Source organism: Lagopus muta, chromosome 20 (genome assembly GCF_023343835.1).
Source record: "Lagopus muta isolate bLagMut1 chromosome 20, bLagMut1 primary, whole genome shotgun sequence".
Lineage (NCBI taxonomy): Eukaryota > Metazoa > Chordata > Aves > Galliformes > Phasianidae > Lagopus > Lagopus muta.
In genome coordinates, this window is record NC_064452.1 from 6,348,890 (window position 1) to 6,365,583 (window position 16,694).

At 43.3% G+C, this 16,694-nt stretch overlaps 1 protein-coding gene across 8 annotated transcripts in view; it reads right to left on the bottom strand.

Annotated features, from left to right (window-relative positions):
• Positions 1 to 16,694, bottom strand: part of COL26A1 (collagen type XXVI alpha 1 chain) — a 158,113-nt gene that overhangs the window by 115,653 nt on the left and 25,766 nt on the right. For 6 of the 8 annotated variants that reach the window (XM_048966818.1, XM_048966825.1, XM_048966821.1 and 3 more), the window contains exon 3: positions 13,137 to 13,240. In XM_048966818.1, coding sequence (XP_048822775.1) covers positions 13,137 to 13,240 — 104 coding nt within the window. The remainder of the gene's footprint in view (positions 1 to 13,136; positions 13,241 to 16,694) is intronic. The other 2 variants (XM_048966819.1, XM_048966823.1) reach the window with 1 other exon arrangement.

Sequence of the window (16,694 nt, forward strand, 5' to 3'; positions counted from 1 at the left end):
TTCATGTTGATGTGTACTGCAATGTTTGCATCTTTCATTTTTAACCATTTTTTCTGTTATCTCAATGGAAACACAAACCATTCCCTCGGAAAGAACAAAATAAGGTCAAAGACAACAGGCCAAGAGCTGTGGAGAATGAAGTAAGCAAATTTAAGCCAGGTTGATACATCATAACTACAGGCATCGAAAAAAGCATGAAAGACCTACCCAAAATCTAGTAGTCAACACCAGTCCAGAAAGACCCAATATACAAAGGACTTGACAGCTGCTGACCCTTTCATTCCTTGTCACAAGTGATCCGATTTCAATCCACACCAATAGTTACAGCTACCAGAATGAGTGGGTAGAATCAATGCATTTACAAATAAAGTCACCTCCCCATTCCATACACGTCCTACATTTTTTTGTGCTACTTTTCCTATGTATACAAATATAAGTAGTTCAACTCCCCTCTTGCACCTGAATTAGTAGAAAAAAATACCAACACACCTTGTTGATTACTTCTTAGCTTGTCCAAGAGCCACTCAGGAGCAGGGAACCACTGTAGCTAATAGAAAACAGAAGAGATCCCATGGTGCTGCACTAATAGGACTTAAAGTAAGAGGCCGATCACAGCATCCAGACTGAAGCTAAGCTTCTGCTCAGCTGGTTCATGAAAGTGCAGGTTCCTGCCTGGACCAATTTATACTGATGTAATGCTAGGTCACACAAGGGTCTGTGTGAGAGTAAAGCATTTGATGTGTAACTCCTAGTTCCACAATAATGGTCCAGGCTCTTCGTAAGTCTCCTGCACATTTATGGACTCATACCCAGACCTACAGAATCAGTACACCACTGCAACGTGGGGTTCTGTGAAGAACTACACTGAAGACTCACATGGAGCTGCCCACAAAGCATCACCCCACACAGGGCCACAGCAAGAGACTGGGGAGGAGGGGGGTAGTGGGAAATGGGAGGAGGGGGGTAGTGGGAAATGGGAGGAGGTGCTGGCAGAGGCTGCCCTGAGCTTGCTGGTGCTCATGAACAGTGCTGACAAGCAGGAGTAAGCAGACATTGCTTTTCAGTGCCAGATAAGGAGAGTGCAGCAGCAAAAATGCCATTGCTCACAGGATCCCAAGGGAGCAAGCACATTCTTGCCCAAATGCTGCAGCTGGCCCATTAAATTCTCCTTGTCCCATCCCGACTGTACATTAGGGTCTACAGCTGGCTTATAACGAAAATCTGAAGTCAGCAGGGCTGTTCTGGCTTCAGCTTTCGTTAAAGATGTTGAATAACAGCCCAAGTTTGGTCAACAGGTTACATAGGTTTTCAAATCATTTCAGCATGCAGTGACCAAGAGGTTGATTTAGAGTTTACCAGAGTGTATTCACACTGGCAGCTCTACAAGCTGTCATAGAAAGTTAGGTAAAGATTCAAGTTATTCCTTATATCTCAACTCAACAATAAGTGAGGTTTAAAGCCATGCAGATTAAAAGAGGGATACTCTCTTACTACAGGATCACCATAATTCCAAGATGAACAAAGGACTGATAAATAATCTACTTTTTATATATGCTTCATGAGTGGTCTTTTCCTTTTCCCATCAGTTTTTAAGGAGTTGAAAAGTGAAACTTATTTACTCCCTCATGCTTAAATCACCAGAGATCAAAGCTTAACAGCTGAACTTGTAGCAAAAAAAGAAAAAACAAATCACATTCCACAGCTCAAGTTTATATTCCACAATTAACACTGCTCACCTTTGCCCAGGTCTAAAGGACCAAAGTTGAGTCAAGGAGCGCTAATTTTAGAAAAAAAACTGTCACTAGACATTAATAGAGACATCCAAATTTCCATTCAGGTTCCCCACTGCGTATGAAGGATCTTGTTACTTACAGAGTTCTGTTAAGAGTTTGAGTCTTATGGTTATTACCCTAATTACTACTAGTAGTCACTCTGCTTACCCAGGACTAGCACAGGCCAAGAATGATATCTTTCTATGCACACATATTGTACTGTAAGTGAGCTTGAACTTCCCCTACAGTAAAGGAGAATGGCTTGTCTTCCTGCATAGTTAATAAGAATCTGCTCTTTTGCTGTTTGAGGGCTAATATTAACACAAACACACAAGTTTTCAAGCTTCTGTTAGACGTAAAGCAACACCCATCCTTTCCATCCCACTCAGATAGGACACCACAGAAATAACTGCTTATATGTTTCCACAACCAGCAGAAGGACTGCGTTCAAGGCATCTGTGGCAGATCATAACGGGAGATGGGGTTAGCAGATAATTGAACTGAAAGTTGCTGGAAAAGCCACCGTTTGCTTAATCGCTTGAGGGTAAGTTTGAAAATATGAAATAAACCAAGTTTAGGACTAGCTTGTTCCCCTTGTTTAATGGACTGTAATATTTTACAGTGCAAAGCCCTGCAGCAATACAACTTGCTGCGGCATTTGGAGCCATTGCTGCACAAGTACTACGAGCCATATGGATTTAACAACTCACCACCAGAAAAGAGAAAACCAGAACCTCTGTTACCTAAGCATTGGCCTCTGCTATTTGAGCTAAAAAACAATAGCAGCCGACCTCAGCAATAGTTTGCATCCGTCATTCAAATTGTCCAGTAATAAATTTAACAAGACATTTCACTATTTGTTAGCATCTCACTGGTATCACTGCTTTCCACAAGAAAACAACCTGACTCCTTTGACAGACGCTTCTAGCACTTGATCTAGGAAGACACTTCATCACTGGAAGCAGTCGACCAGCAGCAGCAAAAATATGCTGGTCTGCATCAATCTTCATCAAGGTTTTTAAAACAAAGGACCACTTAGCAGCCATCATTATGCCCTGCACTTGCTGCAGTGGAACACAAAGACACCTTGAGCATTATGGCTACCAAAATTTTAATTTCCAATTAAAACACTCAACTTTGAATACTTACCACGTGTGCTTTCTTTTAGGCTTCTGTAACAAGGAATGTATTCACCACAAAATATTTGCAGAAAAACAAAAGAATTACAGGAATTTCTTTGCTCACTTATTTGTTTCTCCATGACCACGTATATATAGCAGGACGACTTCTAGCCCCATGTTTCTTATAACCCTGCTCAGTTTCTTAGAATTGCTCTCCAGATGAACACAAGTCACTGCCATGGGCAATCCTGCTTGCCACAGCTTGCAGCAGAGGCATCAGCCATGCATGGCCTTGGAAGGCTTAATGGACAACGTTCAAAACTCACTCAGAGAACTGCTAGCATTATATAACAATTTTTCCTGTCAAAGAAGAACACATGTAGGATGTGGTTGCATCTGTAGCATGACCCTTATCTTCCCTTTCTTACATGCTGCACCCATGGCTGTGCATCTTGAAACAGCTGTGTCTTTCTAGTGACTGATTACCCAGAGACACGCAACAGCACTCAGTATCTGTAAGAGGCCAGGGACTGAACCCTGAGTTTATTATAGAAAAGAGCTGGAGTAAGTTGCTTGCCAAAAATCCAAACTCTAGCCAACAAGTCCCTCCAGACTCACTTGGAAAGGTCTTGTAACCTCATTGCCGTATGCCTGCTGGGCTCAAAATGAAATGCAAACTTGCATGTTACTTGTGGATTTGGATGCATTCTCCAACGAGGAGGCAAATCAGGAGCCTGGGCAAGAAGCACATTCAGAAAAAACATGTACCAAAATCTTTAGCTAACTCCATCGCATGGTGCCATTCCATAACACCTTTCCTGCTTTGGCAGTTGAGGAACCAAATATGACCTGGCTAAAAATGGTGATGTTTTACTCTCTCAAGTATTTTGATTAAGTCCTTCAATGCTGTTTGAAAACTAGTTTTGTGGTTTGTACAGTCAGAGTTAATGTCTTCAGAAAGTTCACCAGCAAGCTTTTCCCCAGCCTTCAGTTACATGGGATCCTGCTTCCATCAATGCAGGAACTGTAAAAGTCACTATAGACTCATCCAACAAGAGCTCTTTCTGCTGCAGTGATTACCAGGATGTCTCACAATGCTCCTTGCTTAGGAACTGATTAAATACTTCTTAGCACTTGTAATCATGTACAGTCATTAGAATAAGCCTACACCTACTTGTCCAGATCTCCAAAAAACAGAAGTTAGCTCTTAATGGCTACTTCTAAGAAACATCACTTGTGCTGATACTATTTGCAGTACATATAACATGTACCTGTTAACTACTCTATCTGGTAATCAAAGTTAATCAGCTATTTAGCAGTAGGGCACCTTCAAACAGGAACTGGGAAGGGCTTACTTTCACAAGAGCAACATAGCTCTTGCAGTACTTGCAATGCAGCATCAATTAGAAATCACTTTCAAATGAACAGAACATTCACAGGGCTGGTTTGTAAAAGCCTGAACTTCATTCCACTGAGAAACACTGACACACACATGCAGACACCCCTTATCCATAAACACACCTAAAATTTCAGCTGTGTGTCAGGAAGTCTCCAGGAAGCACTAGCTGTGAGCTTTCTGCATGGTCAGAGTATTTGTAGCACCCGGTTCCAGGACAGCATTTCCTCTCTCAAGTCCAGAGAAGAGTTTAATTTCACCTTCTTCTACTAACCACACTCCCTCCCCTGGGATCCTGCTGTCTCAAGTCTCCCTCCATTCAGAATTTGTGCATTTAATTGTTTCTGCCTTCAACTGTCCTTGAAGGAGTCTCTCTTTATGGATTTCTGCCCAACTCCGCTGTTTAATCAAGATGTGACTGCATTTTAATCCCAGTCTGCTGCATATTTCCAGTACCGCTCAACCTGTAACACACAGATCTAATTAGAAGGCTCTCTCCATTCCTCATATCAACTTTTAAATGAAACATCAAGCCACACCAGACTGAGAACAGCCCCTGGTACAATTTTGACACATGTGCTCAGACTGACTGTCTGCCCCCTTACTAGCTACAAGGCAGACCTTCTTCTAAATGAACCGACTGGATTTTGAAGTTCCTCCATCTAACACGCACTCCTGTAGCTCCCCAAATGGAGCTGGACTGGCTTGCTGGACTATTCTTGCTCAGGGATGTGCAATTCCATTTCCAGCTGCACATCCCACATCTGCAAGTGAATCTCCGTTGCTTATGAACTTCAACAAAGTGCTACAATTCAGGGAACAAGGGGCAACCTTTATGTGATGTCTTCCTGTTCAGACAGACCCCTGTTTATTAACTTTTCCAAGAAAGCCCATCTTTCACTGCAGTTTTGGAGTGAAGGAGCCAATACAAATTCTCCTGTGGCTGAAACATGACAATTTTATAGCTTGTAGAACTGGCAGAACAGAAGCTATATTCTCTTCCTGAATCTTGACTAAATAATAGAGCAATATATCTTCTCCAGCAATATTTTAGAGATGCTTTTGTAACACTTTGCCCACTGCTAGGCACTAGCAGCGCAGAACACCCACTAAACAAATGGCCACTACTCCAGTGAGAAGGCAGAAACTCTGGGCAAGCCCATGAAGTTCAACCTCTTAGACAGAACACCAGATCTTGGATGCATGCTTTCACATAAAACTTGCTGCTGCATCTCTATTTAGAAGAGATCACTAGAGATACCCCTAAGTAAAACATGTCCTAAACTAAAAACTTCACCATCGCTTCCCACGCAGAGAGCTGAACAATTAGAAGCATGAAACAGTGCAAAAAGCAACTGTTTTAAAATCTGGGTTTGAATATTTAACTTGCATTACAAAAACATGGGATTGCTCACATGGCAAAGCATCCCAAAATAGCTGTAACACTTTAGGTCTCCATTAAATCTCTTCTTCCTAAAGATAATCTGCATGTGGACGTGGCTCTGCCTGCTCAAGTACCACGATTGCTCACAATCTTCACTGCCTTGATATCATGAAACAACTCACTGCTAGAACTACTTATCACAGGAAAAGTGTTATTGTACTAATTCCATGAACTCACTTAATGAAAAGCCCTACATTAAAAAACATAAGAACCCCTAAGGTAGAAACAGCAACACCTGCCTCACCCCAAAGCTTTGCTGCAGCTCAGGCTGCTACCAACTGCACCACTCCCTACATATTCTTTCATCTTTTAAGACTTTCTGCTTCATCTTGCAACACCTGTACCCTTCTTACCTCTTACAAATGAGAACAGCTTGCACTGCCAATGGCCTCATTTCAGATTATTAGACAGGTCTACACAAGAAGAGTGCGCTGGCCTTCAAAGGATGGCAGACGGACAGACAGGTTCTGTCCATCTACTATCAGTGAAAACCTGGCAATGAAGCTTCCTCCTATCTTAAGGAATTTCTTTTATTTGCATGTCTTCGACTTGGGCTGTACAAGACATTCCTCCATCACTCACACAAAGTGACAACTCCTTATAGAACAGCTCTGCACAAGAATCCTAAAATTCTCCTGCTGCAAAGCATGTTCTCATTTCTCCTCCAGTATTTGACAAGATAGAAATCAGAGATGGCAGCAGGGCTCTGAACACATACAGGGATAAAAAAATATAAATGAATCAGGAACACTCCCTCCATCATCCCTTGTTCTTATATGCAGGACAGTGGCATTCTGCATACCAGGCACTACGTGGCCCCTCAAGCATTCTCCTGGAAGAAATTCAACAAGTTCCTTGTCACAAAAACATCCCATTCAATGCTTTGACAGCAACATGAAGCCCACACATTTCATCGCTATTCCTTCGAAAAGAAGTGGGGGTGGAGCTGTCATTTAAGCGTGTAATTCCAGAGCACAGCACAAAACAGCTCGACAGACAATGGGTTTGAGAATTCAGTGAAAGGAGATGCTTCTTCCTTCCAATTGGAAGATACACCCCTTCCGATTGCAGGTACTTCATTACTGAAAACTAAGCCTCAATTCCTATTCCTGACAAAAACAAGCGGCTGCAAGGAAGTTCAGAGACCGATTTAAACGGGTGGTTTTAAACGTTCTTCATTGTTACCTACCATTCACTCGAAAGGTGTCAAAATAAGCAGCAGACACCAATTAGGAGCAACTCCTCACTTAGCACTTCCTAATGGGACGAGGAGTGCAGTGTGAAGATCAAATAAGTGCTGCTATGAACACAACCCCACCCTTCCTCTGACAGGAACTTCTGTTAAAAAGAGAAGTAGGGTGGAAATTTGGGGGGATGTTTTTATTATTTTTGTACTAACAACATGTGGAAGATTGACAGAATAACACATCGTGTCCTTTTTTTCCTTCCTTGAAATGAAGACAACGCTGACAGCAACAGAGTAAACCCCACAGCATGCTCCACATTAGCCCAAAGCCCCCACAGTCCTGGACAGAAGTGATGGCTTAGCAAAGTCTTACCACCTTTTGTCTTCTTTCACCTGACCTACCAACAGCAACTGTCTGATTTACACACAAAAAAATGCTTCCTCATGCTCATCCCTCCTCTATTTTTTGTGCCAACAACATCAGCTTATCCCACTGAAGTTCAGAAGACGGGTGGAAGAGGCAACTATCAGAAAGTCTCCAGATTTGGATACTGAAAACCAAAGAGCCATTCTCTGCAAAGAGTCCAACTTCCTGTGGAAGCAGCAAGTTCACCCCATGGGACATCTCCTCAAGCTCTGAACACCTCTGTAGCTACCATAGACCTGATTTCTCCTGAGGGGCAGGAGTACTTTTGACACACCTTACATCAGGACAACCTCTGTGGGCAGATCCCCAGGCAGATCATCCTAAAATCCATGGCTAACCAAAATGAAATACATAAAAAGAAAAGGAACATCCACTTGAAAGAAACATACTGAGGTTAAAGTACCTCAGACAGGCTTGGAAAAGGAAGGTAAATAAAGATTACACAACCATGACATTGCATGGACTCTTCAGAACCCAAGCCTCAAGATTCATTCCTAAGTAACTCAAAACCTCACCAAGGTGTAGAAGTTTCAGGAGTTTCCATAGCTCACTGACCAACCAGGAAAGGGTCCATCATTTATACAAGCCTAATGGCAAATACTTCTTAAAGAATCTGAGGTTATCACCAAAAGGTGTGAGTACCCAGCTTCTGTACTGCTGTTTTGTTTCATCACAAAGTCCTAAACTGATAAAAACATGGATTAATAAGAATTGACAGCATTGACATCCAGGAAGAGAAGCCTGGTACCATACCACACCTTTTGAAGGTAACGTTATGCCCAGACCAAATTAGAAATTAAAGCAAATTAGTAGAAAAGCCATGGATTATAAATAGGCAGGTTTGTAATTTGTGAGTTAAGAAACACACAGCACTAACAGAAAGCATCCATTATGACTGGGAAAGCAAGCAAATAGCTTATCAAAATAAAGATTTTCTGCACGCCACAGTAATTTGATGGGAGCTAACGTAATTGGAACAGTAATGTAACACTACAGCACACAGTTTTTCTAATTACGTTAAAAAAACATCTGTAGATATTTAGCATTCCAAATATTTTGACACTGGGTGCTGAATTAAATTCTCCCTGTTCAGATTAAACATATCCAAAAAAACTTAAACGATTCAGATGCTGGAATGCAGTGTTAAGTCTTTGGAAATCTGTCAGGGATTTTTTTATTGTATTTTTTTTGACCGCGTATCGAGAGAAAAGACGAACACTTAGAAACTGTGTAAGTAGTCCCACAGCTCCAATGCCAGAAAGCTCTCTCATCAGGCTGCAGGTTCTTCCAGCAGTGAGCTTGCACTCCAGGAGCCATGCAGGTCTGATCAAGGGTGACACAAGTTTGTGCCTGTAAGCAGAGGCTGCTGCATGGTCAGCATGCACCAGTGGAGAGCAGTCAGGTGATGCAGTGCAGAGTGCTTGGGAAACTGCTGGTGGGCTTCCTGCATCGTACTGAAGGGGCACCAGAAACAAAAGTACCTGGAGACACATCATAGAGGGGCAGGAAGTATGTGCTATGGGGGAGAAACAGAGATACTGTTCAGCTCTTGTGTTCTATAAGTACACAAATACAGGTACTTATGTTTCTGGTGCTCAGCTTCTGAACAGAATTCCTGGGATATCATGGTCAATGTCACTCCATAATCTCCATGTTGTGGTTCCACACAGATTGACAGATCTGTGTTTAACAGTCCAGAGGGAGCAAACCAACACCTGGAGCACTGAGGTTCCACCAACACCACATTCAACATCAAAATTAAAGACCTGAAAGCCCACTGAAGGGCTCTGAAAGCATCTCACAGTCTCTCTAATCCAGCATTTGCTAGCTTAAGATGTTCCCCATGTTGTTCCACAGTTCTCCTGAGACCCAAGAAACTTTCTGAACTAGGAGAAGGGTTTTGTAGAAGGGTATTCTCTCATGCCAAGAGGAAACACCTCATTTTCTTATGCTGCTTTGAGAACCGTAACCACATGAAAAGCCAACAGATTGAAAGGTATCAGAGTAAAATACAAACAGTTTTAGGTAAAAGTAGATAAAATTCCAACAACTGAAAGAGCGAAGAGGGAAAGAAATAAATTCTCAAACTAAAGAAATTACCTGAACAAGGCCACCCAAACTCCCTATCCTCCCTGTATTCTTAAGATGTTTTAGCAAATAGATAAATAAAAGTTTATAGCCACAATGGGGTCCTTTCAGAGGTGCCAGGGTTACTCTGGAGCTGCTTCTTGCCTAAGTCATTGTCTCCCATCAGTCTGCTTTTGGGGGTAAATAGGATACTGGCTGCTGTCCCAGATTCAAGCAATGCAAACAATCAAGAAAGAAATCTGTGATATTTGTGAAGTAAAATAAGACCTTGTGTAGCTGGGAAGCTCTAAGGCAGTACGGAGCCCCTAGGGACACTTTTCTCCTCCCAGGAGATTGCACTTGCCTTTGAACTTTCAGCCATATAGAAAAAAGGCTGAGTTGAAGTGTCAGCATCATCTTGGATTCAAATCAATCAGTTTGATGTATGATTGCAATAGCTAAACCACTTCACCTCTGCGCTGCCCTCCTCCATATGTTCTTTATATCAGCAGTCGGCAGACTGGGTGGCTCAGTGGATTCATTTCCTGTGCTAGGCTTGGGCTCCAAACACAAAAAAATTAGAAGTGAAAAATAAAAATTAGCATCTACTGACAGTTAAATTCACCAGACTTGTTCGCATCAATTCTCTTTATCTGTCCAAAAATGTTGCAAGAGATCTTTTCAGGAGGCTTAAAATCACCATTTTCACGAGGTGTATCTATATATACACCTGTATATATGTATCTATACAGCTAGGTAGCCACAGCTCTAAAAAACCAAAAAAAAAACAAAAAAACAGTAAAGGAATTAGAAATCTTCCAAATGTTGACATACCTGTGGGTGAGAGGACAGCAGCAAAGGTCCAGGAGGACAGCTTGAGCAGTGCTGACGTTACAAAGGACACAGACTAGAAGCAGCCATCCCTGCTGAGCAGCAAAGCCTCCATCCACTCTCAGAGCTGGGATTCCTCCAGATGATGCCCTTTTTATCATTATTTTTATCAGCTGCGATGCAAGGACTGAATTCCCAAGATACCTTAAATATAAACAGTGTGCAGCCTCCAGCATTAACATAGGTGCCTGTCAGCTGGTGACAGTTAAGTGGTTACTTTCTCAAGCTCAACTTATTAGCTAAGGGTCAAGACATTTTGTAGGACTCAAATTGCATTTAACAGCTTGCACTATTAGCATGCTGTTACCATGGAAAGGGGGTTCTCAATGAGGGTGTGCTACAGCAAGAGTACATCAGCAGTCTACCATACTTTGGGGCTGAACAGCCACACTGTATATGACTGTGAATAGTCAACTCCCCAAATTACTCTGTGCTTAATCAGTCATTACCTCCTGGCCTTACCTACTTATGAAGATGCAACCTCACTACTCCAGTGACCACTGGAAAAAGGAAACGTTTTCTTGGTGTCCTCTAGAAACAGAAGCATCTTGAGGTGGAAGTGCCATGCCATCATAGCTGCCATCCTGTTGCCAATGGAGAACAACACTGACTGGCAGAGAATTGCAGCATTTGCAACACAGCAGGAACACAAGTCAGCAATAATGAAGGCCTGATCTGTCTTCAGCCATTACTACTTCACAACTTCAAAAGTTCCAGCTGCACACATGAAACTAAATAGAGGTGAAATTTGTTGTTAGAACCTCAAAATGTTTTCATCTTTTTCTACACTGCTCCATAATGGCACTTGGTTTTTGTGTTGCTTGTTTAGATCTGTTTTTTCTGTTGTTGACAGGATGTAAGCACCCTGCCCTTCCAGAAGGACAGCATTTACAGTAGGAAAGGCCAAAAAACTCGAGAGTACAAAAGGCTTTGTATCAGGTTGCCAAATGTACCAACCAGAACTGCCAAAAAAACCCCAGAGAAACTTTTCCAACTCTTTTTTTCTTACAACTCCAGGCAATACTAACAATAAGGATTAACTTAAGTAGTAAATAACGCGATCTTAAACCTGATCCCTCCAGACAGCTTAAGGTCCTGTGCACACCACTCAAATGCTACTCAATGCTTCTGCTAAAGAGTGAAGTGGCAGAACCACGTCCTGTAGAAAGGGGTCTTTTTTCTTTCGAGAACATGGGACTGTCAGCAGCTCCAGATGTTTTAGAGGGGAAGAAAAAAAAAAAAAGGTTTAAGAAAATTTCTTACATGGAAGCAAAAGCTTGCTACTGGCTTTCTGCTCACACTCCACAGCCCACATCCAAGCTCAACCACACAGTTGCACCTTGAAAGTTGATCGTGTAAAGTTGTCACCTCATTCCACAGACCTGCTCCTGCGAGATCACTGCTGAATTTCTAAAGCAAGATTATGTTGGCTTTTTATTTCCACTGAACTCTGCTGAGACAGATCTGGCACTGCGGGAGGGAGCTGGATTCTCTCCTTTACACCAGCAGCACAACTGAGCTGTAATCACTCACACCTGTCCAAACCTACAGGCATGACTGGGCTGCACACACAGCTGCTTGGTCCCCAGTCAGGTCCTCTGCCAGGCTGAGCCACAGCTACCTGGGAAATGAGTTCTGCCCCAGCCCCAAGCATCCCTCTCCCTTGTGACAGGTAGAAAGCCAAGCTGCACACAACACCTTGTTTTCCAAGCCCACTTCTTTCAGCAGTGTGTTAAAATGCAAAGCTCTCTCCTGAACACATGAATTCAGAATAGCTTTCCCATGTTTTAGGTTTCTCTTGAGCTCCTCAGAAACTATTGTTTCCTCAACAGCCCGAAGAGAGCTACTGTCAGCAGCCACCTTTGTGACTAATTAAACAGCTTCCTAGTTGGAGACTTGCTTAAGTTGCATGATTAGCACCAAGATACTGCTGTGCAATGAAAACGAGGTGTAGCTACAGACTGCAGTCAGAGATGCTAGACACTCTCAGTAACCCTTCAGCAGCCAGCACAAGCAGGATGCATCAACGTGATGCAAACCAACAGAAAACCTCAAGGTATTTCTAGCCCAATCGTAAGACATCAGCAGAGATTCAGCTGATGCCCAATACCACACAAAACTCAATGGAGAAGCAGTTATTGTTTCTAAGCTCCAGAAGCAACAGGTAAAATGGAAAACAGCCAGAAGAAAAATGCAAAGCATGTCCTTTTCATGCATCATGATGAGAAAGGGAAAGGATTCTCCTTTCTTCCAGAGCCCAGTTTTCTTTCACTGGAACAGATGACAAAGTCACAGGTGTCTTGTTGTAAGTAACACGAACGTTGCACCAAAAAGTCTCTGGGAGGGCAGGAAAGAAAATAGGAGGCACTTAGTTTAATTCAAATAACATGATCCCAGAGGGATTTGCGCCTGGACCTTATGTGCATAAATCTCACAGGCTGCTATTCAGAGACTGCCAGCTTTTCTCAGCTACAGCAATTGATTGTGATGACAATGGAATGTGGAGAAGATACTCACTGACAGGGATAAAGCACATTTTCTGAAGACCCATACAATGGGGTCACTAAACATGAATCCATCTATGAGAAGAGCATACCAAAGTACCCATTTCTTCATTTCTCTTCTCCCATTTAGGATTCTTTGTAAGCACTGAGCACAGTATACTTTCCAGGATCACCTTCTGGATTACAATTGGGAGTGAAGAGAACAGGTAATCTGTTCCTGTGTTTGAGAGGCCTAGAACAAATTAACAAACCCAATCCAATCCAACCTGTTCATTCACACACATCCCTTTCTTCTTCACAAGGGAAGATGCTTTGCTGGATCACTTACCCTCTTCACAGTTGCTCCCTGTGAACCCAGGACAGCATCTCCACTCCAGCGTCGTCACAGTTCGGTAGGACATTTTGTATGTGGGCCTTATAAGAGTCCTGTAACTAACACAGACAAGAAGTCAGTAAGATGCACTTCTCTGACAATCCATAACCCATCTTCCTGCCTAGCAATGTCATCCACTCATCCCCAGCTGTAGATAAAAGATACACAAATTAACAGAGCAAGTGTTTACCACCATTCAAAAACCCTTGTTTTTCTCCTTAAGCCCTTATATTCTTTTGGCTCTTCCTCGTATCTCTCCCTTAATAAATACCAGTATGCTTTATGGAGGTCTCATCACTACCAAGTTGTTTTCAGTAGCAGAGATGATGGTTAAACAAAGGCTGGCATTGGCCTTTCCTCTCTAAGTACTCAGAGTTTCCAATGCGTTATTCTCACAAAAATTGCCTAAGTCTGTCAAACATCTTCCTTTCTCCCACCCTCAGACCAGGGGCGTACTGACACATAGCTGCATGCCAGATCATCATGACACAACACTACACCAGAGATCTGCATATAGCCTTTTTCCAGTTAGCTAATCTCCACCTCAGTTTTCCCCCCATCTGAAAGAACTTTATGCTTCTCATCACAGCCGAAGTTCCGCTGGACATGTTTTTGCTCTGTGGCCAGCACACAGCATCCTCTGGGTTCCATTCAAAGCACAAGAACTGTCATGCCCCATTGGAAACCAGACTGCTATGTGCAGACAAGCAGACCCATGCGAGGCACCAGTCATTCTGAAGTCAACACAAGACTGACGGTCGCGTAAGACTCAGCTTTTGTTTTAAAAACACTGGACCTCCAAAGCTGACAAATCAGTTTTCCCCACATACGTCCGGACAAGTCACTGCTGCTATTCATGAAGCTGAAAGAAAATACAGAAGCTGTGCTCTATGAGCTCCCCTCAAAATTCTTACTCTCATTTAACAGCCAAAGGAATTTGGCAAGCATGGGGAGCGGCTGAAGCATTGGGATTACAGCACTACAGACTGCAGCTTTCTGCTCCTCTGTCAGGGCTGGGCAGACACAAGCCTGGCTGGATCTCTGCAGGGAAGAACATCCTCCTGCAGCACCAAGAACCTGCAGGGGACAGAGCAGTCCCAGGCTGCAGCTCTGCCCCAGCCCACCCAGACACAAGGCCAAGATGGAGCCAGATATCTCATGAATCTAACCTAAATCTCTCTCTAAAGGGAAGCTATCACATGTTACATCAAGGACAGCAGAACAGAACAGAGATGTAAGCTACTGCTGTTCACGTTAACAGCACCAACACATCCAGGAGAGACTGCCTATGTATGCACTGGAAAGCAGGCAGCATCTCAGCAGGTTTTGGGAAACTGATTTCTCAGGAAGCTGTAACTGCTTGTTTCTGTGTTTGACAGCTGACATAAATCATTCTCCCACAGGCACTGGATAAGAAGATCTGCACAAGCTTCTTCCTGAGCACACAGCTGCCTGCACAGCATCGCCTAGAGATGGGAGAGCAATGCTGTCCCCTGGAACATTATGTCCTCACCCTTTGAGTTGCCAAGAAGCACACCAGTTAATGCTAATGCTAACTATGATCCAGGCATTTGCCTAACATGGGCTGGACAGAGCCAGTTCATCCCACCTAACTTCTCACACCTCTGCATCCAACAGCCTTCAGGAGTTTGCAGTCGTAAGTGAGCTTGAGGACTTGGCACCACAGTGATGTAGGCAGACCCTAAAACAGCTCTGGCAAACTTCAGGAACTGAACCCAAGTCTCCCAACTCTCAGTTCTGGCATCAGACTTGAGACTTCTTTCCACACACCACCCTCAGCCATCAGTCAGAAGTTCATGACTTTGTCACTAACACTACAGTTGGATTTGACCTTCAGATGAAAGTCTCCAGTCCTGTTACCAGTGGCCCGAGCCAGCCAGTCTCCAGCTACACCGTGATTTTAAAACCATGTTTCTGCCAACACCAAGATGTGAAAGCTCTCTCAAACTTCATTATGAAGTGTGGAGAGTAGCATGAGCCAGACTGGAATCTTGGCAGCAGTTCTGTGACAGGGAAGTAGCTATAGTTTTAATTCTCAAACAAGTGAGGACTTCCCAGGGCACGACAAATGGAGAGCTCAGCTGTCACAGCCTACCACCCACCCTGAGTTCCCTGATACTTGCAGCTCAGTTCGGCATCGTGCAGATCAGGTATGTAAAGGGGGCCTAGCTTGCTAGCTCAAATTGGCTTTAATGCTTCTCCATTCTACAGAGCATCATTTCTCCCCTCAGCCATAGCACAGTACCAAGGTCTGCCATCACTTATCTCACCACAGTACATTATACAGAATTCTTACTGGTATTCCAGGAAGGAGCAAAGAAAACTCCTCTACCAAAGCATAACCACCAATTCTGATAACCATTCCTTTTGCATTTGTATTTCTCTCACGCAGTGAAAAAGCTATAGAAAAAGATATCTGTTAAATATAAGCCTCAGAACAAAAACATGTGCAAAACACAACGGACAGGGAAATGAGGCTGGTAGAAGAATAGGAAGACCTTTCCCTTGGATGTCACCCAAGCCACAAACAGTGGCATAGAAATACTGCAAAACCACAGTAAGAGGTTAGATGAGCCACAACCTGCACCTTCTTCCTTCCCACACACCTGCAGCACACACAGCTGCATTCAGTAGAAGGCTTCCAAGCACTTAACAGAGAAGCAACCTACAACTCCACTGCAAGAGATATCATTTACCAACACATTTGCTGAAGTTCACTGTCAAATTCAGAGATTGGAGCAACACAGGAAGAGGAACCCAGAAATCTCAGCTAGCAGCCACCACTATTACTAGGTAAGAAAACAACTGGGAAGTCAGGAACACAAGCTTTCCTTCCAAACTGCTTTCCAGGCAGTGAGCTCAGGAATCAGTCTGATGGCTCTATCCTTGCATGCCTGCATGTTTATCATAGACAGATTGTCCATACTCCAAACAAGTTAAAACAAGCACTAATTCTGCACATTAGAAAAAGATTAGAAAGATATTGGTAGTACCCCTAACTTCTGGGGCCCATGGCCTGATTTACAGACATGATATAAATGTAAACTGTCCTAAGGAAACTCAGAGTGTTCTGAAATCAGACTTCTAATTTGTTTGGTTGCATACGTAAATCTTGAAATATTTGGTTGTTCTGGAGAGATGGGAGTTTGAAAAGAAATCAGGGAAGTGCTGACATAGAAGAGACTACCCTGCGAGTACACCCAATGAGTCCACTTCCCCAAGGAGCTGTCATAGAACATATCTGAGCCCCAGCACCACCACCCTCAACCCCCAACCAGACCCTTCCTAAAGGCAGATGTAATGCTGGCAGTCAGCAAGGCATCACAGCCCACTGGAATTTGCTGTACTGCAGAAACATTCTCCCTTTCCACCTCTCCCCATCTTTGAGTGATGTTCAAGACCGACAGATGAGCAACGTCACGTTTGGGATTTCAGTGGCTCTTGTTGAATAACAGTGGTCAGGTAAGGCCAGCCCTGCACAAACCAGCTCTG